Here is a 24,577-nt window from a genome sequence, read left to right on the forward strand (position 1 = left end):
TCTCATTCATTCAAATTGAACAGGAGGCGGGAGCTGCAGAATGACATAGTCGGCTCCCGACCTCTATGAGCGGTAGCTGCGATCCTCGGTTAACCCCTCAGGTGCCGCGGATCGCAGCTACCGCTCATAGAGGTCGGGAGCCGGCTATGTCATTCTGCAGCTAGCACCCGCCTCCTGTATATGAATAAATGAGAGATTTAACTTCATTGGTGGCGCAGTGCGCCCCCCCCCCCCAAGCCCCCCAGTATATTACTCATTGGTGGCGCAGTGCGCCCCCCCCCAAGCCCCCCAGTATATTACTCATTGGTGGCGCAGTGCGCCCCCCCCAAGCCCCCCAGTATATTAATCATTGGTGGCGCAGTGCGCCCCCCACCCCCACATTAAAAACATTGGTGGCGCAGTGCGCCCCCCCCACCCAAGCCCCCCCCTTGTATTAATCATTGGTGGTGTAGCGGATCCCCTCTCCCCTGCTCCTCCGATCGGAGCCCCAGCAGTGTAATGCCTGGGGCTCCGATCGGTTACCATGGCAGCCAGGACGCTATTGAAGCCCTGGCTGCCTTGATAAGCTCCATGCTGCTGTGTGCACAAAGCACAGAGCAGCAGGGACAGTGAGAGCTCCTATTCACCCTGATAGAGATCTATCAGGCTGAATAGGACAAGGGTTCTAGTCCCTAAGGGGGCAAAAAGTTAGAAAAACAAAACAAAAGTTAAAAAAATAAAACACCAAAATATTAAGTATAAATGAAAAAAAGAAAAACGACACATTAACAATAAACATTAATTTTCAGCAGATTTGTGTAGGAATTTTTTTTTTCAAAAATGAAAATTCCCAGAATATCGGTATAAATTATCGGCTATCGGCCTGAAAGTTCACAAATTATCGGTATCGGTATCGGCCCTAAAAAATCTATATCGGTCGATCCCTAATAGGTAGGTCTTCAGATGATCTGGCTGGGTTAGGCAGGACTAGGTCAGGGCTTCGACTCAGGTATTGGAGGTAGGGTCTGAGGCCAATAGGCTCCCTGACGTGCAACATGTTCCTTCCAGGCCTCCCAGAAGAGGTCGACGTTCTCCTCCATCCTCAAAGGAGCCATAGATTAACTTCCAGCTCCCATGTGGGTATCGCGATCCGTGTCCAGATGCGCCGTACCCTACTGCACATTCTGTCCTTCAGCGACATCTTCTGGCACCGGGGTCTTCAGCTGAGTTAGCCGGCTAGCGGAGCCCCATGGAACAAGCTGCATGGTGTCCGAGAGGCTTATTGGGTGCACCACCCTTACCAGGCGCTGGCGTACCACAGGCTGTGAGTCCATATGGCGGAAGACACCTTGTATCCCGTTCCTCCTGATCAGCGGAGGGGGCGCTCCGCCCGCCTCCACCGTACCGGCCGGCATGGGGTTGGCCTGCGCCTCCTTTCTCTGGTATCGCTTGTGCTGTGGCTTAGGTGCCAGAGTAGCGTTCTCCGTCTCTCTGGCAAGCACTGGAGACGATGGAGGGGCTCTTGCTTCAGGGAGTTTATTCTCCCAGCTTGGGTAAGGTGTTGTCATGTTGTCTTTGCTGGTGAAGACAGAAAATGAAGGAGGGGCTTTAGGGGTGGAGCTTCCCTTCTCCCTCGTCATGCAACAGTCTTGCTCCCTGTAGGCTGGGCTAAGTTTTCACGCTTCAGCAAGGGGTGTTCCTTTAATTTCGCACCTCTCGGCATGAAGAAGATGCTGCACCATATTATGTAGAATTGGCACATTTAGGCCCCTTTCACACGGGCGAGTATTCCGCGCGGATGCGATGCGCGAGTTGAACGCATTGCACCCGCACTGAATCCCGACCCATTCATTTCTATGGGGCTGTGCACATGAGCATTGATTTTCACGCATCACTTATGTGTTGAGTGAAAATCGCAGCATGTTCTATTTTGTGCATTCTTCACGTAACGCAGGCCCCATAGAAATGAATGGGGTTGCGTGAAAATCGCAAGCATCCGCAAGCAAGTGCGGATGCGGTGCGATTTTCCCGCACGGTTGCTAGGAGACGATCGGGGTGGAGACCCGATCATTATTATTTTCCCTCATAACATGGTTATAAGGGAAAATAATAGCATTCTGAATACAGAATGCATAGTACAATAGCGCTGGAGGGGTTAAAAATAATAATTTAACTCACCTTAATCCACTTGATTGCGCAGCCCGGCATCTCTTCTGTCTGTCTTCTGTGCTGTGTGGAGGAACAGGACCTGTGGTGACGTCACTCCGGTCATCACATGATCCGTCACCACAGGTCCTGTTCCTCCACACAGCTAAGATGAAGACAGAAGGAGATGCCGGCTTCGCAATCAAGTGGACTAAGGCGAGTTAAATTATTTTGTATTTATTTTTAACCCCTCCAGCGCTATTTTTCTATGCATTCTGTATTCAGAATGCTATTATTTTCCCTTATAACCATGTTATAAGGGAAAATAATACAATCTACAGAACACCGATCCCAAGCCCGAACTTCTGTGAAGAAGTTCGGGTTTGGGTACAAAACATGCGCGATTTTTCTCACGCGCGTGCAAAACGCGCGTGAGAAAATGTGCAGCGTTTTGCACCAGTCGCTCCGCATCAAAGTCACTAGAGTCACTTTTAAAGGCAGATTTCTAAATCCAATAAGCAAATAAAGTTGGTAGGCACGCAGTTTTGTTGTTTGACTCCTGTTCTTTAGTACAATGGTATGCGGCACACAGTATGGGGATGTCAGAATCCTGTTCGTGACGCCAAATGATGCAACACGGGTTCCAACAAAGGGTCCCTTAAAGAGAAAGCAGTCCCTGGCCTGTCGTAATGCCACTTGCTTTGCAGCGAGCGGTTGACAGCGTCTGGCGGATCCCTTGCCCCTTAGGAGGTTTCTACGAAATACAGGTGAAACTTGAAAAATTTGAATATCGTGCAAAGTTAATTTATTTCAGTAATGCAACTTAAAAGGTGAAACTAACATATGAGACTCATTACAGGCAAAGCGAGATATTTCAAGCCTTTATTTGTTATATTATGGCTTACAGTTTATGAAACCCCAAAGTCACAATTTTGAGGTACCCTTTGCTCAGGGGGTATGGAATTAATTACCTGACTAGAGTGTGACACTTTGAGCCTAGAATATTGAACCTTTTCACAAAATTCTAATTTTAAGCTGCATTAATGCAATTCCTTTTAATTTGCATAACTGAAATAACTGGGCTTTTGCACGATATTCTAATTTTTCGAGTTTCACCTGTATGTCCCTCTTATAGAGCAAATAAACGTGACGCCAGCTGCCGTTAAGCAGCGGAAGCACAAGGCTCCCTTTGTAGATGGTAGTGTTGGTACCCAGGGGTAGGATTGCCAGAGTGGTGCAGGGTGGCCTACAGTCTCTGTAGATGTTATATACATGTGTCACGGTATTCCTACCTGGGTATCTGTGGATCCCAGACGTGGTGTGGTCCAAAGAAGTGCAAAGGGGGTTGTTGAACTTGGACGATGAGTAGGTAGAATAAATGGAGTCCAGACTTTGTAGTAACGTTCAACAGTTGCTTTACTTGGCAAAAACGGTAATCCAAACTGTTTCCAAACGATATCTTGGTCATCAGCAGGTATTGGCATTAATGGCAGGCAAATACTTCTCTGCAACAATCTCAACACTGCTATGCTAGCTGGAGTAAATAGGAACTCTTCCTCTTCTGCTGGAACTTAGTTTAGCTGTCTGTAGTCTGTCTCTTACTTTAATCCTAGGAACATCTTGTCCTGGCTTTGGAGTACCTCAAGCTCTAGCTTCAGCTTGGATGAAGGCAATGCAAGCCCAGGAGGGGACAAGCAACCATGTAGATATCGCAGGCAGGGCCTGCAGGCCTAGCAGTGTTCTGCTAGCCGACACACAACCTCTCCCTAAGGAGGGTGGACTAGATACTCTTGCAGGCTCGTCCAGGAGGGAACGAGGGCCCACTGCTTCCCAATCCAGGGGCTACTCTGACCTGAACAACTAAACTCCCTCTCTAAAGAGGCTGGGGGGAACCAGAAGGTTCCTCTCCAGAGAAACTATCTCTGCCAATGCTGCCGCCATCTGCTGGTGTACCAGGTAATTATACGAACATATCAGTTACATGAATAAATATGCACGGTGAAGATAAATACACTACTGCATTAGATGACACTTTATATTAGCCTAAAGGAAATGGTAGCAAGGTGTCAAGAAGTGGTAATGGCACTCCAGGACATTATACATACAGGACACGTTTAGCACATTGTACATGACTCACCATGTTCGGCCTCTTTCACTCTTCAGTGAATCGCTGATATGTGCTGTCCATGGTCTCACAAATCCAATGCGTGCAGTCCGTGGTCTCACGTATCTATTGTGTGCTGTCCCTGGTCTCACGTATCCATTGCATGATGTCTGTGGTCTCATGTATCTATTGCATGCTGTTCTTGGTCTGACGTATCCATTACGTGCCGTCCTTGGTCTTATGTATCCATTGTGTGCTGTCCGTGGTCTCACAAATCTATTATGTGCTGTCCGTGGTCTCACATATCCATTGTGTGCTGTCCGTGGTCTCACATATCCATTGTGTGCTGTCCGTGGTCTCACATATCCATTGTGTGCTGTCCGTGGTCTCATGTATCGATTTTGTGCCGTCTGTGGTTTCACGTATCCATTGTGTGCTGTCCGTGGTCTCACGTATCCATTGTGTGCTGTCCGTGGTCTCACGTATCCATTTACTTCAATGTCTATATTCACACATCAGTGGTTTTCCACAGAATGTGGGTCTGTGGTGACACCAGGGAAACATGCCCAATTTTTGTCCGCGATTACGGATCCCTTAATGCACATTATAGCCTAGGGGTCTATGAAAACCATGGACACAACACAGATGTCATCCGTGTTTGGTCTGTGGTTTCCATGGACCATACAAGTAGAAGGAGATGCTCTGGAAATTAATTTTCAGCCTACCAGTGTACGTGTTATACGGATGCCACACAGAGGGCAAAAAATAGACGCACAGGCCAAACACGGATTCTTAACAGACATTTTTACAGATGAACCACTAACCATCTTGTCATCAAAGAGACAGACGTGTGAAAGGGGCCTAAGATAGAGTAGTTTTAGCTAGTAGTTCCCCACTACCAATTGCCTTGGTGAGGTTAAAGGAGACCTATCACCATGAAAAGGCAATGTAAGCTGCTGGCAGCATGTTATAGAGCAGAAGGAGCTGAGCAGATTGATATATAGTTTTATGGGAAAAGATTCAGTAAAACAGTCTTCCCTCTATGAGGAGGCGGTCCTATCAGTAATAGGACTCCTCCTCATAGAGAGAAGGCTGTAAGTTACTGATAGGACCGGCTCCTCATAGAGGGAAGGCTGTCAATCACTGATAGGACCGCCTCCTCAGAGGGAAGGCTGTCAATCACTGATAGGACCTCCTCCTCATAGAGGGAAGGCTGTCAATCACTGATAGGACCTCCTCCTCATAGAGGGAAGGCTGTCAATCACTGATAGGACCTCCTCCTCATAGAGGGAAGGCTAACAATCACTGATAGGACCGCCTCCTCATAGAGGGAAGGCTGTCAATTACTGATAGGACCTCCTCCTCATAGAGGGAAGGCTAACAATCACTGATAGGACCGCCTCCTCATAGAGGGAAGGCTGTCAATTACTGATAGGACCTCCTCCTCATAGAGGGAAGGCTGACAATCACTGATAGGACCTCCTCCTCATAGAGGGAAGGCTGTCAATCACTGATAGGACCGCCTCCTTGACTTCAAAGCCCAGCATGAGCAGGAATTTAAATGAATAAAATACAAGTTTTTATATATATAGTTCCCATAGAACTATATATCCATCTGCTCAGCTCCTCCTGCTCTATAACCTGCTGCCTGCAGCTCAGACACCATGTTCAGTGTGACAGGTTCCCTTTGATCACACCCATCTCCTGTACAGACAGATCCCCCACCATCATTGAGATAAGCGCAAAGGCTTTTAGAAGATAATTTTTGATTCCAACTTTCAATTTAATGAGAATGGGCATTAAACACACAAATCTCCATTAGATCATAATGTCTCTAATTACGTGACCTCGCCTAAAACCTTTAGGGTGGTGTCACACACAGCTTTTTGTGGAAGTTTTCTGAGCTGAAGCCAGAAGTGGGCTGGAAGGAAATGAGAAATAAAGGAAGGGTTTAGGCTAGCTGCACACGGGTGCGTTTCCTTACCAAATCTGCACCACAAACCGCACCATTAGGGATCATTGTATACAGATTTGCATTGCAAAGGGTGAAATCCGCACACATAAAAAAAAAAAAAAAAAACGCAAAACAATAGACATACTGCAGATTTTTCAATCTGCACGACAGATCAATTTCTGCACAGATAAAAAAGCTAAGTGTACATGAGATTTGCCTAAGGCCTCATTCACACGACAGTATTTTTTCACTGTCCGCAAAACGGGGTTCCGTTGGTCCGTGATCCGTGACCGTTTTTTCGTCCGTGGGTCTTCCTTGATTTTTGGAGGATCCACGGACATAAAAAAAAGTAGTTTTGGTGTCCGCCTGGCCGTGCGGAGCTAAACGGATCCGTACTGAATTACAATGCAAGTCAATGGAGACGGATCCGTTTGACGTTGACACAATATGGTGCAATTGCAAACGGATCCGTCCCTATTGACTTTCAATGTAAAGTCTGGAGTCCCTTTTATACCATCGGATCGGAGTTTTCTCCAATCCGATGGTATATTTTAACTTGAAGCGTCCCCATCACCATGGGAACGCCTCTATGTTAGAATATACTGTCGGATATGAGTTACATCGTGGGAACGCTTCTAGTTAGAATATACTACAAACTGTGTACATGACTGCCCCCTGCTGCCTGGCAGCACCCGATCTCTTACAGGGGGCCGTGATCAGCACAATTAACCCCTCAGGTGCCGCACCTGAAGGGGTTAATTGTGCGTATCATAGCCCCCTGTAAGAGATCAGGGCTGCCAGGCAGGAGGGGGCAGTCATGTACACAGTTTGTAGTATATTCTAACTAGAAGCGTCCCCATCACCATAGGAACGCCTCTGTGTTATAATATACTGTCGGATATGAGTTTTCACGATGTAACTCATATCCGACAGTATATTCTAACATAGAGGCGATCCCTGTTTCTCCAGTGCATATTTCACCCTTTTCAAAGGTAGGGTGAGATCTGCAGAAAGGGTGGGATCTGCAGGAATTCCACATCAAAGCCACATAAAAATATCACATGAATTTTTATGTGTAGTTGTGGTGCAGGTTTTTTGCAGATTTTCTACACACAAATCTGCACCGTGTAGGTACCCTATGTTAGGAATGGGACAAGGGTACATATTCCTGAGCAAAGTTTCTTGCTGTCCACACCATCAGGGCTCATGCACATGGCCGTTGCCAGTTTTTGCGGTCCGCAAGTTGCGCAAAACATGGATACTGGCCGCGTATGTTCCGCATTTTGCAGAACGGAATGTCCTGCCCTCTACAGAACTGTCATATCCTTGTCCGTAAAATGGACAAGAATAGGACACATTCTATTTTTTTTTGCAGGGCAGCGGAACGAACATACAGATGTGGACGGCCCACGGGTGTGCTTTTTCGCATCTTTTGCGGCACCATTGAAGTGAAAGGGTCCGCATCTGACATGCAAATAATGCAGATCAGATGCAGAACAAAAATATGTTTATGTGCATAAGCCCCTGGGCCGCATTTTTTGCACATAGGATGTGGATCCTTTTATTTCATTTTTACCTGTCCGCATCCGCACATCCGTTCTGCGGACCCTTGGACAAGAATAGGCAGTTCTTACAGAAGGCAGAAAGTACCGTCCCGCAAAATGCTCCCTAAGGCCCCATTCACACAATCATATTTGTGGTACGCATCCAATCCACATTTTTTGTGGGTTGGATGTGGACCCAGTCACTTCAATGGGGCTGCAAAGGATGCAGACAGCACGCCTTGAGCCGTCTGCCTCCGTATGTCCGGTCCGGAGTCTCGCAAAAGAGATAGAACACGTCTTATTCTTGTCCATTTAGCATTAGGCACTGTTACAAGGGGGTCCGCCCAAAAAAAAAAAAAATGATGAAACTTGGACGTCATTCGTATTTTTTGCAGATCCATGGTTTGCAGACGGCAAAATACATACGGTCGTGAGAATGCACCCTGAGGGTGCCTACACAAGAGGCAGATTTTGTTTGCAGAAATTTATGTGAATGAGAATCAATTCTTTGCTCCTGAATGAGACTTGCAGAAATCCATGCGCTTGCTGCCAGAACAACCTGCCACAAAATCTGGCACCCTTAGGCCCTGTTCACACAGCAGATTTAGCCATGGCAAATTGTGCTGCCTGAGGGAATCGCCTCATTGGTGGTGCACCCCTGGCGAACACCCGACGCAGTTTCCAGCAGCCTCTGCCCGGTCACCGTGCCAAGAAAGGCCATGTGGCTATAAAACGTGAGACAGACTCAGTGCGGATGCTGGAGATCCACGCCAATGTCTGCCAGGCATAAGCTCCGTGTGAACGGGGCCTTAGAATGCAACACACCCAACAGCGAGCCCCTAGGGTATTAAGACTAAGCGAGCACAGGTTTGGGCAGTGTCGGCACGCCTCTGTCCTGTATAGTGGCTGAAAAACAAAATCCTCATTAATTGATAGCAATAGCATTTCAAAGGAAGACTGAACAGTCAACACCCCACAGTGTGAATACAGCTCTATATACAAGCAGCCAACAAGCTATCCACAGGTCAGGACAATCAACACAATGAATTCTCACCTTAAAGGGGAGAAGCTTTGTCCCCCTCACCGCAAACTGACCTGACTGACAGAACATTAGTCTGTTACCATGAAAACTATGTACGTGAAAGGTTTACCTAACAATCAGTGACATGACACCTTCCCTACAGTACCTACAGGGGTTGTCTCCCAGTTTAAAGAGGACCTCTCACCTCTCCTGACATGTCCGTTTTAGTAACCACTTTCATTTTCCATGTAGTAACAATTCTAGTGCATCTTTCATATAAGGGTACTTTCACACTTGTGGCAGAGGATTCCGTCAGGGCAATCCGGTCGCAAACTGATGGCATTTGTCAGACTGATCCGTATGCGGATCCGTCTGACAAATGCATTGAAATACCGGATCCGTCTCTCCGGTGTCATCCGGAAAAACGGATCCGGTATTAATGTTTTTTTGCATTTTGAAAGGTCTGCGCATCCGGAAAGCCGGATCCGTTTTGCCGGAACACTTAATGCCTGGATCCGGCACTAATACACTTCAATGTAAATTAATGCCGGACAAAGCTTCTCCCCTTTAGGCCTCATGCACACAAACGTTTTTTGCGTTCCGTATACGGGCCGTATTTTGATTCCGTATACAGTCCGTATACGGAACCATTAATTTCAATGGGTCCGCTCATCACATGGTCCATCACCGTTGTGATGGATCATTGTGATAGACCATGTGATGAGCGCAGTGACGTCACCAAAGGTCCTTTTCCGCCAGGTCCTCAAAGAAGAAGAAAGAAGACAAGCCGGGCTTCGCGAACAAGTGGATGAGGGAGTTTAATTTTTTATTTATTTTTTAACCTCTCCATCACTATTTACTAAGCATTCTGTATTAAGAATGCTATCATTTTCCCTTATAACCATGTTATAAGGGAAAATATTAAAATCTACAGAATACCTAACCCAACCCGAACTTCAGTGAAGAAGTCCGGGTTCGGGTCTGGGTACCACATTCAGTTTGGCTGCAGTTATGTCCACGTTTTAGTGGGTTTCCCATAACCACACTAAACTCTGGCCTCATTTGCACTGGAGAGGTAGAGCACTTTTTGGAGTATACACACAGTGCATGGATCTTTCTGCTTCCGGCTTTATCCACTGTGTTACTTTTGGTGACGGTGGTTCTGAGAACAGCTGATCAATAGGGGTGCGCGAGGGTGCTGGGTGTCAGGCACCCACCAATCTGATATTGACCTATCTTAATGAAAGGTCAATGTGTGGAGCCCAGATAACTCTTTCTACCCTTGTCACAATGTAGCGGGAGGGCAGGAACACCAGAATGACAACAGAAGGAAAATTACCCAAAACTAGGCCTCACGGCTAGGGAAAGGAAAAGGTCTCCACCAAGGAAACCCTAAATCTAGCCCTGACTCCTTTCAGTATGAATAGACCCTAAAGGTGGGAATATTCATACACTGGATACCTAGGCCCTAAAATCCCTGAAAATCCCTAGGTGTAGTGACAGGGTCTGAGACCTACTGGTTCCTTCCCAGATGAATGAACCAGCGTCTCCCTGAGGTCTAGGAAACAATGAGCAAAAGGGGAAAACAAAATAAAAAGGGGAGTACACTTATCTTCAATAGAAAATGGCATGAGCAGGAACTCAGAGGAGGAAAACACACCAGCTCTTCCAACTCCAGGCAGATAATATCAACCGCATGGTAAGAAGTGTGAGTCCAAACTAAATAAAGGAACAATAATGACCACAAGCTACACCTGAAACAAGAGGTGTGGTCATACCAACAACACTGCAAAGTGAAAACCGAGAGGCTGTCAGATAACCTCACGTGATGCAAGTCTCTCAGATCTTCTAACCTCTGTCACAGGAAGGGTTGTGACAACCCTTTCCTGACCAGACAATTTTCCATTTTTAAGTTTTAGTTTTTTACTCCTCCCTCCTGGAGCCATACCTTTTTTTATTTTTATTTTCACATAGCCGTATGAGGGCTTGTTTCTGAAGTTTTTATTGATATCATTTTGGAGTGTGCTTGACTTTTAGATCACTTTATATTCTCATGTTTTGGGGAGGTGAAGCATAAACTAATACTGTAGTTTGGGCATTTTGGGACGTGGCGATGCCAATGATCTTTATTTTTTTATTGTGTATTTCTTTTTAATAAGGGAAAATCATCACATTTTGGAATTCTTGGAAGTGATCTTATAAAGTATTCGGCCTAGAGGACGAAGTGTTAACACTATGCATAGTCTGTTCCTTATTACATTCAATATGGCCGATCTCATTGTGAGATGCTGCTTGTGATGTCATCATTAGAATCCTGGCAGATGACTCACTTACTTGTGGTGTCATAATGGGGGCCGTGACTCATAAATTGGGTTTAAATTGAGGTGATGAACTGACCCCAGCCTCATTCACCCAGACTGGCTCTCACCATTCGGGGACTGGGACGAGCAGCATAGCACATTGGGCAAGTTGGCCAATATGGCCTTATATTTGGGAATTGTTTTGCTGATCTTTATTTTCTTTCTCTTCCAAAAATGTATGTGACCCTCTCCGGCCCCGGAAAATCTGCCTGAGGAACGACACTCAACCTCCTCCAATGGAAGAATCCCAGGAGAAAGTGAAGGAGCCTCCATCTTCCTTAAAGAGCCAGAACCACAGAGATCCAAGACCATTTTATAATAAATAAAGTTTTTTGTGTGTGTTTCTTTAAAAAAAGATTGTTGTGTTTTGTATTTCTTAAATATTAAACTGCACCATTTCTCCTGTGCCCCTGTTTTCTATAGGTATCCTAGGGGGTGTATTGAATGGGTACAAGACTGAACCTTGAAGGATGGGTAACCTAATGAACTCCATAGAGGAAGCATTGCTCCCAAGGGCCGTGCAGTGACTGGAGGGCATACCCTTTCTTCCCTCGGGCCACATCCTGATTATGGGACTGCTGCCTGATAGTAGTTGGGGGTGACCTAAATGTTAAGTATCTGAATGGATTTAAGGCAGGGCGTGTAGAGTGCAATGGCCAGCATATGGTATAGGAGTCATAAAAATAAGCCACAGGTAGAATAAACATCTCTCTCTTTACTATACAGCAAAATGGGAGTTGTAGTACATCCAACTACAGCAAAACACAGTTCCAACTGTACACAGTGCAATTCTCTCCCAGATAGCGGTGTATGGATTTAGGCAAGGATGAGGGTTATGGCCCTCTTTGAACACTATCTTACTAAAGTCCCTCTCAGTACTACAAACTGGATTCCCAAAAAGTTGGGACACTAAACAAATTGTGAATAAAAACTGAATGCAATGATGTGGAGATGGCAAATGTCAATATTTTATTTGTAATAGAACGTAGACGACAGATCAAACGTTTAATCCGAGTAAATGTATCATTTTAAAGGAAAAATAAGTTGATTCAAATTTTGACGGTGTCAACAAATCCCCAAAAAGTTGGGACAAGTAGCAATAAGAGGCTGGGAAAAGTAAATTTGAGCATAACGAAGAGCTGGAAGACCAATTAACACTAAATAGGTCAATTGGCAACATGATTGGGTATAAAAAGAGCGTCTCAGAGTGGCAGTGTCTCTCAGAAGCCAAGATGGGTAGAGGATCACCAATTCCCACAATGTTGCGCAGAAAGATAGTGGAGCAATATCAGAAAGGTGTTACCCAGCGAAAAATTGCAAAGACTTTGCATCTATCATCATCAACTGTGCATAACATCATCCGAAGATTCAGAGAATCTGGAGCAATCTCTGTGCGTAAGGGTCAAGGCCGTAAAACCTTACTGGATGCCCGTGATCTCCGGGCCCTTAAACGACACTGCACCACAAACAGGAATGCTACTGTAAAGGAAATCACAGAATGGGCTCAGGAATACTTCCAGAAACCATTGTCAGTGAACACAATCCTCCGTGCCATCCGCCGTTGCCAGCTGAAACTCTACAGTGCAAAGAAGAAGCCATTTCTAAGCAAGATCCACAAGCTCAGGCGTTTTCACTGGGCCAGGGATCATTTAAAATGGAGTGTGGCAAAATGGAAGACTGTTCTGTGGTCAGACGAGTCACGATTCTAAGTTCTTTTTGGAAATCTGGGACGCCATGTCTTCCGGACCAAAGAGGACAAGGACAACCAAAGTTGTTATCAACGCTCAGTTCAGAAGCCTGCATCTCTGATGGTATGGGGTTGCATGAGTGCGTGTGGCATGGGCAGCTTGCATGTCTGGAAAGGCACCATCAATGCAGAAAAATATATTCAGGTTCTAGAACAACATATGCTCCCATCCAGACGTCATCTCTTTCAGGGAAGACCCAGCATTTTTCAACAAGATAATGCCAGACCACATTCTGCATCAATCACAACATCATGGCTGCGTAGGAGAAGGATCCGGGTACTAAAATGGCCAGTCTGCAGTCCAGATCTTTCACCTATAGAGAAAATTTGGCGCATCATAAAGAGGAAGGTGCAACAAAGAAGGCCCAAGACGATTGAACAGTTAGAGGCCTGTATTAGACAAGAATGGGAGAGCATTCCTATTTCTAAACTTGAGAAACTGGTCTCCTCGGTCCCCAGACGTCTGTTGAGAAATTCTGATTCAACATATTTTTCCCTTAAAATGGTACATTTTCTCAGTTAAAACTTTTGTTGCGTGATTTATGTTCTATTCTGAATAAAATATTAGAAGTTGGCACCTCCACATCATTGCATTCACATTTTATTCACGATTTGTATAGTGTCCCAACTTTTTTGGAATCCGGTTTGTATCTATGGCTGGCAGCAATAGACTGGCAATAAGGGCTGTAATATCCACTGTGGGATACAGGGTTTTAATGACACATCTGGTCAGGGTGTGTCCAGGTGTGAACAGTTTCCCTCACTGCAGCAAAGTCTGAATGCCTGTAGATTACTTTGTTGCTCCTATGCTTGGCCATACAGATTCTAAGTTCTCCTTTTCTCTCCTTCTCTGTCTTTCTCTCTTTCCGTGGATCTTGCAGAGATCTTTTAGTCTCTGTAGCTTTTTTGGGCCTGAGAAGAGGGAACTCTCACTAAGCACTCCCTAACTGAGCTGGGGACGGATCCTGGATCCCCACCCATCCTCCTGCAAAGGGCTGAGCCAGAATTATAAATCCATGGCTGTGCCATCCATACATAGCTATGCTGGGTGCAATGCATAACATCATATTAAATAACATTAAAGATCAAACCCTTTGCAGATCCCCCCTGCTCTGTGGAACTGCAAGGATAAAGTGCTAACCCATTATCTGTAGCCTGAACCTTATAACATTCAATATGGCCTCCCTCATGGTGAGATGCTGCTTGTGATGTCAGAATTAGAATCCTGGCAGATGACTCACTTACTTGTGATGTCATAATAGGGGTCGTGACTCATTTACTTATAATGTAATAATCAGGGGAGGACCCGTCCCCGGCTCTCACCATTAAAGGGCCTCTGATGAGCAGCCCAGGACCAGATCAGGTAAGTTTGGCCGCTTCTCTTCTCGTGTTTGGGAATTCTTTTGTGGATATTTATTCTCTTTCTCTTCTATACAATGTGAGAGCTGCGTGTGACCCTCTCCGGCCCCCGAAAATCTGCCTGAGGTGCGAAACTCAACCTCCTCCAAGGAAGAATCCCAGGAGAAAGTGAAGAAAAAGCCACACAAGCTCCCTTAAAGAGCCAGAGCCATAGAAATCCAATAATAAATGTTTTTGTGTGTTTATTTAAAAAGATACGGCTGTTGTGTTTTTATTGCACCATTTCTCCTGCGCCCATTTTCTATAGGTATCCTAGGGGGTGTCCTGAATAGGTGCAGGACTGAATCCTGGAAGGATGGGTAACCAATGAACTCCAGAGGGGAAATTTATTAAAGGGATATTCCCATCTGGGACATTTATGGCAAACTACTAGGATATGGAATTCACGGGATATAATAGAGACTCTAAAACAGTTTATTAAATATGTATTAAAAGGGGCAGGGAAATAAGCCCTATAAAAAACAAACAAAAGACCCCCTATGAACTGTTGAAATAACGTAAACTATGCCCAGAGGGCTTTGGGGGGTAGACCACACTAGGGGTCTATATCCTCCAATAGAGATCACTGAGGGGTCTGGTTTATACATACAAGTGGCTGATGCTTTATGACACTGAACTCGAGGCACATAATATGAGCGTTTGGCCCCATACAATAGTCACAGTGTTAGATAACAGCCAGGTAAACCGTGTCACTAACGGCCAGGTCGGATGTATCCCCCAATATCACAGGGGAAAACCGTGGTGTCCAGAAAAATGGGTCTAGACACCTATGATCGGACCAGTTCAGTGATCAGTTAGAGGCAGTAGTGAAATGCCACCAGGGTCCCCACCATAAACTGGGGGATTTAAATCAATGTCCCTGTATGTGGATCAGAAAAGGAAAGCCCAGTACATCAGTTATAGTAAAGTGATGACTACTCCAAACACCACTGACGAGCTAACGAAACTAGCTCAGCTTCATAGGCAGGAGAGGCAGTGCGTGGAGGCTCCACACATCTCTTCAATGTAGAGTCACCTGGAGCAAGGTAAACTGCCAAGTATAAAGTCAATGCTGAGCTGCCGGCAGGCTGTCTGGGCATAGTTTACGTTATTTCTACAGTTCATAGGGGGTCTTTTTGTTTGTTTGTTTGTTTTTATAGGGCTTATTTCCCTGCCCCTTTTAATACATATTTAATAAACTTAGTTGTTTTAGCGTCTCTATTATATCCCGTGAATTCCTTATTGTACTGAGACGTAATACCTTCCATTTTCTGTTATCCATACTACTAGGATATGCCATAATTGTCAGATAGGTGCAGGTCCCACCTCTAGGACAGGCCCTAAAGTGAACGAAGAGCACCCTACACATGCACAGTGTCCTCTCCATTCACTGCTATGGGACTTCCAAAAATTGGCAAGCAGGTGCGCTGGGTATCTAATCCCATCATGTGTGATACCGTCTGCTGAGCTGCTGTATCTAATCCCATTATGTGTGATACTGTCTGCTGAGCTGATGTATCTAATCCTCTCTCAGAATGCCCTTATTAGTAATAGTGCCCCAAGTACTTATAATGCCCCCTATAGTTCCCCAGTATTAATAATGCCTCCCTATAGTGCCCCCATAGTTATACTGTCCCTTGTAGTGCCCCAAGTCGGTATAATAACTCCTATACTGCCCCATAGTTATAATGTATAATGTCCCCTTTAGGCCTCTTTCAGACGGGCGTTGCGGGAACATGCGCGATTTTTCCGCGCGAGTGCAAAACATTGTAATGTGTTTTGCACGCGCGTGAGAAAAATCGGCATGTTTGGTACCCAAACTTCTTCACAGAAGTTCGGGCTTGGGGTCGGTGTTCTGTAGATTGTATTATTTTCCCTTATAACATGGTTATAAGGGAAAATAATAGCATTCTGAATACAGAATGCATAGTAAACTAGCGCTGGAGGGGTTAAAAAAAAATAAAAAAAATAATTAAACTCACCTTAATCCACTTGCTCGCGCAGCCCGGCATCTCTTCTGTCTTCTTTTTTGCTGTGTGCAGGAAAAGGACCTGTGGTGACGTCATTCCGGTCATCACATGGTCCGTCACATGATCTTTTACCATGGTGATGGATCATGTGACGGACCATGTGATGACCGGAGTGACGTCGCCACAGGTCCTTTTCCTGCACATAGCAAAAAAGAAGACAGAAGAGATGCCGGGCTGCGCGATCAAGTGGATTAAGGTGAGTTTAATTATTTTATTTATTTTTTTAACCCCTCCAGCGCTATTGTACTATGCATTCTGTATTCAGAATGCTATTATTTTGCCTTATAACAGTCTCCATCCCAATCGTCTTCTAGCAACCATGCTTGAAAATAGCACCGCATCCGCACTTTCTTGCGCATGCTTGCGATTTTCACGCAACCCCATTCACTTCTATGGGGCCTGCGTTACGTGAAAAACGCACAAAGAGGAGCATGCTGCGATTTTCACGCAACGCACAAGTGATGCATGAAAATCACTGCTCGTGTGCACAGCCCCATAGAAATTAATGGGTCAGGATTCAGTGCGGGTGCAATGCGCTCAACTCACGCATCGCATCCGCGCGGAATACTTGCCCGTGTGAAAGGGGCCTTAGTGCTTCAGTAGTTATAATACCCCTTGTAATTATAATGCCCCCAGTAGGTTTTGAAAAGGTCCCAGGGGTGGGGCTTGGATACCCCATATTTCACAGCCAAAATGTTGGTAAGTATGCCATCTCCATCACTCCAAGGCCAGTAAGTGATTCTGCTGTATAGCAATTACCTGTCAGAACACACGTCAGTGGGCGGAGCACATGGCTAAGCCCCTCCCACAGAGGCAAAACTAACAGCTGCAGTTAGAAATGATGCGTCATGGAGCTTGAGAGTCAGGGTGACCGCCTGGTGTATGTGCCGGGATAGCTGGGGCTATGGGTCACATTCTGTGAACATGTCTGGTGTATGTGCCGGGATAGCTGAGGCTATGGGCCATGTTCTGTGAACATGTCTGGTGTATGTGCCGGGATAGCTGGGGCTATGGGTCACGTTCTGTGAACCCGTCTGGTGTATGTGCCGGGATAGCTGGGGCTATGGGCACGTACTGTGAACCCGCCTGGTGTATGTGCCGGGATAGCTAGGGCTATGGGCACGTTCTGTGAACCCGTCTGGTGTATGTGCCGGGATAGCTGGGGCTATGGGTCACGTTCTGTGAACCCGTCTGGTGTATGTGCCGGGATAGCTGGGGCTATGGGTCACGTTCTGTGAACCCGTCTGGTGTATGTGCCGGGATAGCTGGGGCTATGGGCACGTTCTGTGAACATGTCTGGTGTATGTGCCGGGATAGCTGGGGCTATGGGCACGTTCTGTGAACATGTCTGGTGTATGTGCCGGGATAGCTGAGGCTATGGGCACGTTCTGTGAACATGTCTGGTGTATGTGCCGGGATAGCTGAGGCTATGGGCACGTTCTGTGAACCCGCCTGGTGTATGTGCCGGGATAGCTGGGGCTATGGGCACGTTCTGTGAACCCGCCTGGTGTATGTGCCGGGATAGCTGGGGCTATGGGTCACGTTCTGTGAACCCGTCTGGTGTATGTGCCGGGATAGCTGGGGCTATGGGTCACGTTCTGTGAACCCGTCTGGTGTATGTGCCGGGATAGCTGGGGCTATGGGTCACATTCTGTGAACATGTCTGGTGTATGTGCCGGGATAGCTGGGGCTATGGGCACGTTCTGTGAACATGTCTGGTGTATGTGCCGGGATAGCTGAGGCTATGGGCCATGTTCTGTGAACATGTCTGGTGTATGTGCCGGGATAGCTGGGGCTATGGGTCACGTTCTGTGAACCCGTCTGGTGTATGTGCCGGGATAGCTGGGGCTATGGGTCACGTTCTGTGAACATGTCTGGTGTATGTGCCGGGATAGCTGAGGCTATGGGCACGTTCTGTGAACCCGTCTGGTGTATGTGCCGGGATAGCTGAGGCTATGGGCACGTTCTGTGAACCCGCCTGGTGTATGTGCCGGGATCGCTGAGGCTATGGGCACGTTCTGTGAACCCGCCTGGTGTATGTGCCGGGATCGCTGAGGCTATGGGTCACGTTCTGTGAACCCGTCTGGTGTATGTGCCGGGATAGCTGAGGCTATGGGCACGTTCTGTGAACCCGTCTGGTGTATGTGCCGGGATAGCTGAGGCTATGGGCACGTTCTGTGAACATGTCTGGTGTATGTGCCGGGATAGCTGGGGCTATGGGCACGTTCTGTGAACGTCTGGTGTATGTGCCGGGATAGCTGGGGCTATGGGTATGTTCTGTGAACCCATCTGGTGTATGTGCCGGGATAGCTGGGGCTATGGGTCACATTCTGTGAACATGTCCGGTGTATGTGCCGGGATAGCTAAGGCTATGGGCACGTTCTGTGAACCCGTCTGTTATATGTGCTGGGAAAGCTCCCATTTTCCCAACGGAGGTCAAAAGAATGGCCCTTGGGCCACCACTTTGCCAACATACCATTATATAGGGAAGCAGGGAAGACCGTACCGCCCAGCGTGTAGTTGTGGTTCTCCACACCCAATATCAGATCAGGTGGCAGAATATCCCTGGAGGTATGACCATAGACATGAAATACCAGTGCCATTAGCTATCAGGAAAGTTTGTAATGTGGTGGTCAAAGGTTTCTCACCTGTTTCCAGCGCCGTTCTTCAGGCCTAGTTAGGCAAAATCACGATGGCACCTCTTGCCGTATGGGTCTTGTAAGAGATATTCGAGTGACCCATTAAAAAGCATCCGTTGCTCCGTTCCATGGCACCGCAAAATTAATATAACATGTCCTATTCTTGTCCGTTTTGCGGACAAGAATAGGCATTTCTACAATGGGCCGCCCGGTCTGTTCCACAAATTGCGGAAGGCACACGGGCGTCTTCTGTTTTTTGCGGATCCGCAATTTGCAGACCACAAAAAACGGCACGGTCGTGTGCATGAGGCCTTACATAGGCCTACCACACGCAGACTACACACACACACACAACTCCCCTTTTATCAGCTGCTTTATGTCCCTCTGATTACCATTGGGGGCACAGTGTTCCCATGTCACAACAGACTCCCACATCCCCGTCAGCCTTCTCCAAGGCCAGTCCTGACACTGGCACCTCTTTCTTACCACCAGTTTCTATGATTTGGCATGGCGGCACTGCCCAGGACCACAGGACCAATGCTGACATTGGCACCTCTTCCTTACCACCCGTTACCATGAATGGGCATGGCGGTGCTACCGAGTATCACAGGGCCATCACTTACATTGGCACTTCTTCTTTACCATCAGTTACTGTGAATGGGCATAGTGGCACTGCTGAGTACCACACGACCAATGCTGACATTGGCACTTCTTCCTTACCACCAGTTACCATCAATGAGCAGGGCGGTGGTGCCCAGGACCGACCACAGGGCCAACACTGACATTGGCACCTCTTTCTTAGTGCCAGTTACCGTGAATGGGCATGGTGGGGTGCAGTGGTTGAGCGCACGGTAAGGGGTCCCTAAAAGTACATGTTTTTCGTGACGCCAGTTGCAGTGAAGCAACAAGGGCACAGGGCCCCTTTTAGTGATGCAGTAGATGGTACCCAGGTGTAGGAATGCCAGAGTGGTGTAGGGTGGCCTAAATGTCCCTTAATGTTGGTGCCCGTGTCACGGTGCTCCTACCTAGATGCACTGGACCCCAGGCGTTGCCTTCCGAAAGCAGAAAAAAGGGTAGTTGAATTAGGGGATGCAGAATAAATTTGAGTCCAGACCTTGTATATAGTTGAACAGCAGCTATACTTGAATAAACGTTCATCAGAAACAGTCTCCAAACTTTGTCCTGGTTCCAGCAGGCGTTAGCATGAACTGTGGCAGGCAAACTCCTCTGTGCTACGTCTGTTGCTCTCTGGCTCTGCTGTGCTGTCAGGATAGCTGTATGACTTCACTTTAGCTGTGTGCTGTCATTTCTCTCTGTAGTCTGACTCTACATTTGTCCAGGGAAAACTCCTCCAAGCTGTGGCCTCCGCCTCCAGCTGGTCTAGACAAGGCATGTCTAGCAAGGACTTGCACCTGCTGCCTTCCGCAAGCAAGGGGTAAGCTAGACTTTACCCTAGAAGGGGATATGCTGAACTGACTCTAACTAGAACTCCACCCTCCCTGCAGCAAGTGGGACACGCCCACCACACCACAGATTGGGTTGTTAGAATAGAAGGAAAAACTCCATTCTCTGTGAGATAGCTCTGCCGTGTTTGCTGCCACCTGCTGGTGAACCAGGCATATTACAATTGAACAGTTACATAAGATTATGAATGCACATTGTACAGGACCTGGAAATAAATACATAAATGACATGACACTTCCCCGAAATTAAGCCCTACCCCGAAAATAAGACCTAGCCCTATTTTGCAGGGTTTTGGGAGTAGGGCTTAAATATAAGCCCTACTCCAAAAATAAGCCCTAGATAAATGTTATATTTATGGAAGTGTGGGTGATTCAGCAGCTCAGAAGCGCTCACTAATGGCTCCTGAGCTGCCAGGGCGGACGGGCAGGACCTCGGCGCTGGAAATCTCCCTCTCCCAGCTGATCGGAGGCAGAGGCGGGCAGGAGTTACAGCAGCGCAGGGCACCAGCACTTTGCCGTCAGTGAAGCCGCTAGCCCACTCATACATCGCGGCTGATGGCTTCACTAAATGCTAAATTATGCCGGCAGCCGCGCTTCAATCTACCAAACGGGTACATCGCTGGGCGGGCTGGACGGCCTCTACCCTGTACTGCCGCCAGCCCGCACGTTCTAACTTACCCCTACCGTAGCTGAGTGAGGCAGCAGGAGGATGTCCTTCTCCTCTCTGCTGCCTGGAGCTGGCGGTGCGCGCGTCCTGCTCCCTCCCCCGCCTCCACCAATCAGCAGCCTGTCATCTCTTGCGCCGGATCTCCCTGGTAACGTACCGTACACATTGCTGCCCAGGGGCTCAGGGGCAGTGTACGTACCAGAAAGAAGTGTGGAATTGCCTCCCAGAGTACTGTACCGCTATCATAGTACTGTGCCACCCACTGACACTACCGTACACCACCCATTGTAAGTTACTGTAGGGTTATGGTTACTATGGTTACTGACAGTTGCGTTGCCAATGCGCTACAAGCAGGCTACTTGGACAAGAGGTGCTCATTGCAGGGAAGCGCTATAGCTGGACATCAGAAGCTGGGGCCAATGCTTTTGAAGGAAATGGAGAGTTTGGAGAGTTCTGCTGTTTTCCGGAATGGGATGACCCGATTATACTGTATTTGAATAAATCTAGATTTTTTGTTCAAGCATAAATGTCTGATTGTTGTTCATGGAGCCAAAATAAGCCCTACCCCGATAATAAGCCCTACCCCGATAATAAGCCCTACCCCGATAATAAGCACTACCCCGATAATAAGCCCTGCCCCGATAATAAGCCCTGCCCCGATAATAAGCCCTGCCCCGATAATAAGCCCTACCCCGATAATAAGCACTACCCCGATAATAAGCACTACCCCGATAATAAGCCCTACCCCGATAATAAGCCCTGCCCCGATAATAAGCCCTACCCCGATAATAAGCCCTACCCGATAATATGCCCTACCCCGATAATAAGCCCTACCCCGATAATAAGCCCTACCCAGATAATAAGCCCTACCCAGATAATAAGCCCTACCCCGATAATAAGCCCTACCCCGATAATAAGCCCTACCCAGATAATAAGCACTACCCCGATAATAAGCACTACCCCGATAATAAGCCCTACCCCGATAATAAGCACTACCCCGATAATAAGCCCTACCCCGATAATAAGCCCTACCCCTAATAAGCCCTACCCCCATAATAAGACCTACCCGATAATAAGCCCTACCCCCATATAAGCCCAACCCGATAAAAGCCCAACCCCGATAATATGCCCTACCCCGATAATAAGCCCTACCCCGATAATAAGCACTACCCCGATAAGCCCTAACCCCGATAATAAGCACTACCCCGATAATAAGCCATACCCCGATAAGAAGCACTACCCCGATAATAAGCCCTACCCCGATAATAAGCCCTGCCCCGATAATAAGCACTGCCCCGATAATAAGCACTGCCCCGATAATAAGCCCTGCCCCGATAATAAGCACTGCCCCGATAATAAGCACTGCCCCGATAATAAGCCCAACCCCGATAATATGCCCTACCCCGATAATAAGCCCTACCCCGATAATAAGCCCTAACCCCGATAATAAGCACTACCCCGATAATAAGCCCTACCCCGATAATAAGCACTAACCCGATAATAAGCCCTACCCCGATAATAAGCCCTACCCCGATAATAAGCACTACCCCCGATAATAAGCCCTACCCCGATAATAAGCACTACCCCGATAATAAGCACTACCCCGATAATAAGCCTACCCCGATAATAAGCCCTACCCCGATAATAAGCACTACCCCGATAATAAGCCCTACCCCGATAATAAGCCCTACCCCGATAATAAGCCCTACCCCGATAATAAGCCCTACCCCGATAATAAGCCCTACCCCGATAATAAGCACTACCCCGATAATAAGCCCTACCCCGATAATAAGCCCTACCCCCATAATAAGCCCTACCCCGATAATAAGCCCTACCCCGATAATAAGCCCTACCCCGATAATAAGCCCTACCCCGATAAAAAGCACTACCCCGATAATAAGCCCTACCCCGATAATAAGCACTACCCCGATAATAAGCACTACCCCGATAATAAGCCCTACCCCGATAATAAGCCCTACCCCGATAATAAGCCCTACCCCGATAATAAGCACTACCCCGATAATAAGCCCTACCCCGATAATAAGCCCTAACCCTTTTTTCGGAGAAAAAAATAATATAAGACCCTGTCTTATTTTCGGAGAAACACGGTAGTAGCGGGACGCAGAAGTGGTAATGCACCTCTGGGGTGTTACAGGTGCTGCTGAGTACCACAGGGTTAACGCTGATATTGGCACCTCTTCTTTACCGTCAGTTACCATGAATGGGCATGGTGGCACTGCCCAGGACCATAGGGCCAACACTGACATTGGCACCTGTTCTTACTGCCAGTTATCGTGAATGGGCATGGTGGCACTGCCCAGGACCATAGGGCCAACACTGACATTGGCACCTGTTCTTACTGCCAGTTACCATGAAGGGGCATGGTGGCACTGCCTAATACCAGAGGGCGAATTCTGACATTGGCACCTGTTCTTACTGCCAGTTACCATGAAGGGGCATGGTGGCACTGCCTAATACCAGAGGGCGAATTCTGACATTGGCACCTCTTTCTTATTGCCCGTTACCGTGAATGGGCATGGTGGCACCAGAACCTACCGGTCAGTGATACATTCTCCTCAAATGCAACTAATTAATAGACATTTCACTGGTTTCCTTCCTCCCAGAAGTCCATAGAGAGGCGGGCGGACGGCACAGACCCTGATACGTCTCCAGGGGCTTGGTTTTCCCGGACACCGCGCTGTGTGACCAGGTCCCACCGGAATAACGTACGTTGTTTCCCCCTCTCCCGACATTACACCGACGTGTTGCATACAGATTGGTAGCGGAACCCCTCTTCTCCTCAGCGCCTGCAGGGGGAGCCAGAGAGACGCAGCGCCGCCGAGAAGAGCCGAGCGCGATGTACGGAAAGAGCCGAGAGGAGACCTGGCCAGGTATGGCTTACCTGCAGACCACGTGGGCAGGTGGGGGGAGGGTCCGACCCATCCCAACGACAAGTCACCAGCCACTGCTAGGGGCGCAGCCTGCATTGTATTGGTTCCCTTACAGGAGTGCAAAACAAAAAAAAGAGGCAAAACCGGCCTCTCCCTCCCCTCCCCCCAACCTGGATCCTCCTGCAGAGTGAGTGCAGGTCCCCAGGGTGTCCTCTTCCATAGGTGGAGGTGATTTTCAAGGTGTAGGGTGGTGCTGTATTTGGGGGGCTTTTCTTTCACTTTTTCGGGGGAAAGGTGAAAGTTTATTATTATATATTTTTTTTTTTATAAATACATATATATTTTTTGTATATAATTTTTTTTTGCCACTTGTTAATCACCATGACTGCGGCTTCCCCGGATTACCTGGTGATTCTGTTCACGACCACCGCGGGGGCAAGCTGTGCCAAGCTGGGCTCTGACGAGAAGGAGGTCATCCAGCTCTTGTGGAAAGTGATAGACCTGGCCAACAAGAAGGTAAGTGGAGCCCCTGGTCACTTACCTGGACACACCTGAGAGAGAGGCACCTAAACCTGCAAAATGGAGGCTTTGCAATGTAGTTGGGCTCTGGCACAAAGCATTGTGCTGAAGCGCCT

The 24,577-nt window shown here is 47.5% G+C and overlaps 1 protein-coding gene across 2 annotated transcripts in view; it reads left to right on the forward strand.

Moving 5' to 3' along the window:
• The first annotated feature begins 24,097 nt into the window (after positions 1–24,097).
• ESRP1 (epithelial splicing regulatory protein 1) overlaps positions 24,098–24,577 on the forward strand; it is a 52,928-nt gene continuing 52,448 nt past the window's right edge. For both annotated transcript variants that reach the window (XM_044293495.1, XM_044293496.1), the window contains exon 1: positions 24,098–24,458. In XM_044293495.1, the coding sequence (XP_044149430.1) occupies positions 24,324–24,458 (135 nt within the window). In that variant the 5' untranslated portion in view covers positions 24,098–24,323. The remainder of the gene's footprint in view (positions 24,459–24,577) is intronic.

Source organism: Bufo gargarizans, chromosome 5 (assembly GCF_014858855.1).
Source record: "Bufo gargarizans isolate SCDJY-AF-19 chromosome 5, ASM1485885v1, whole genome shotgun sequence".
Lineage (NCBI taxonomy): Eukaryota > Metazoa > Chordata > Amphibia > Anura > Bufonidae > Bufo > Bufo gargarizans.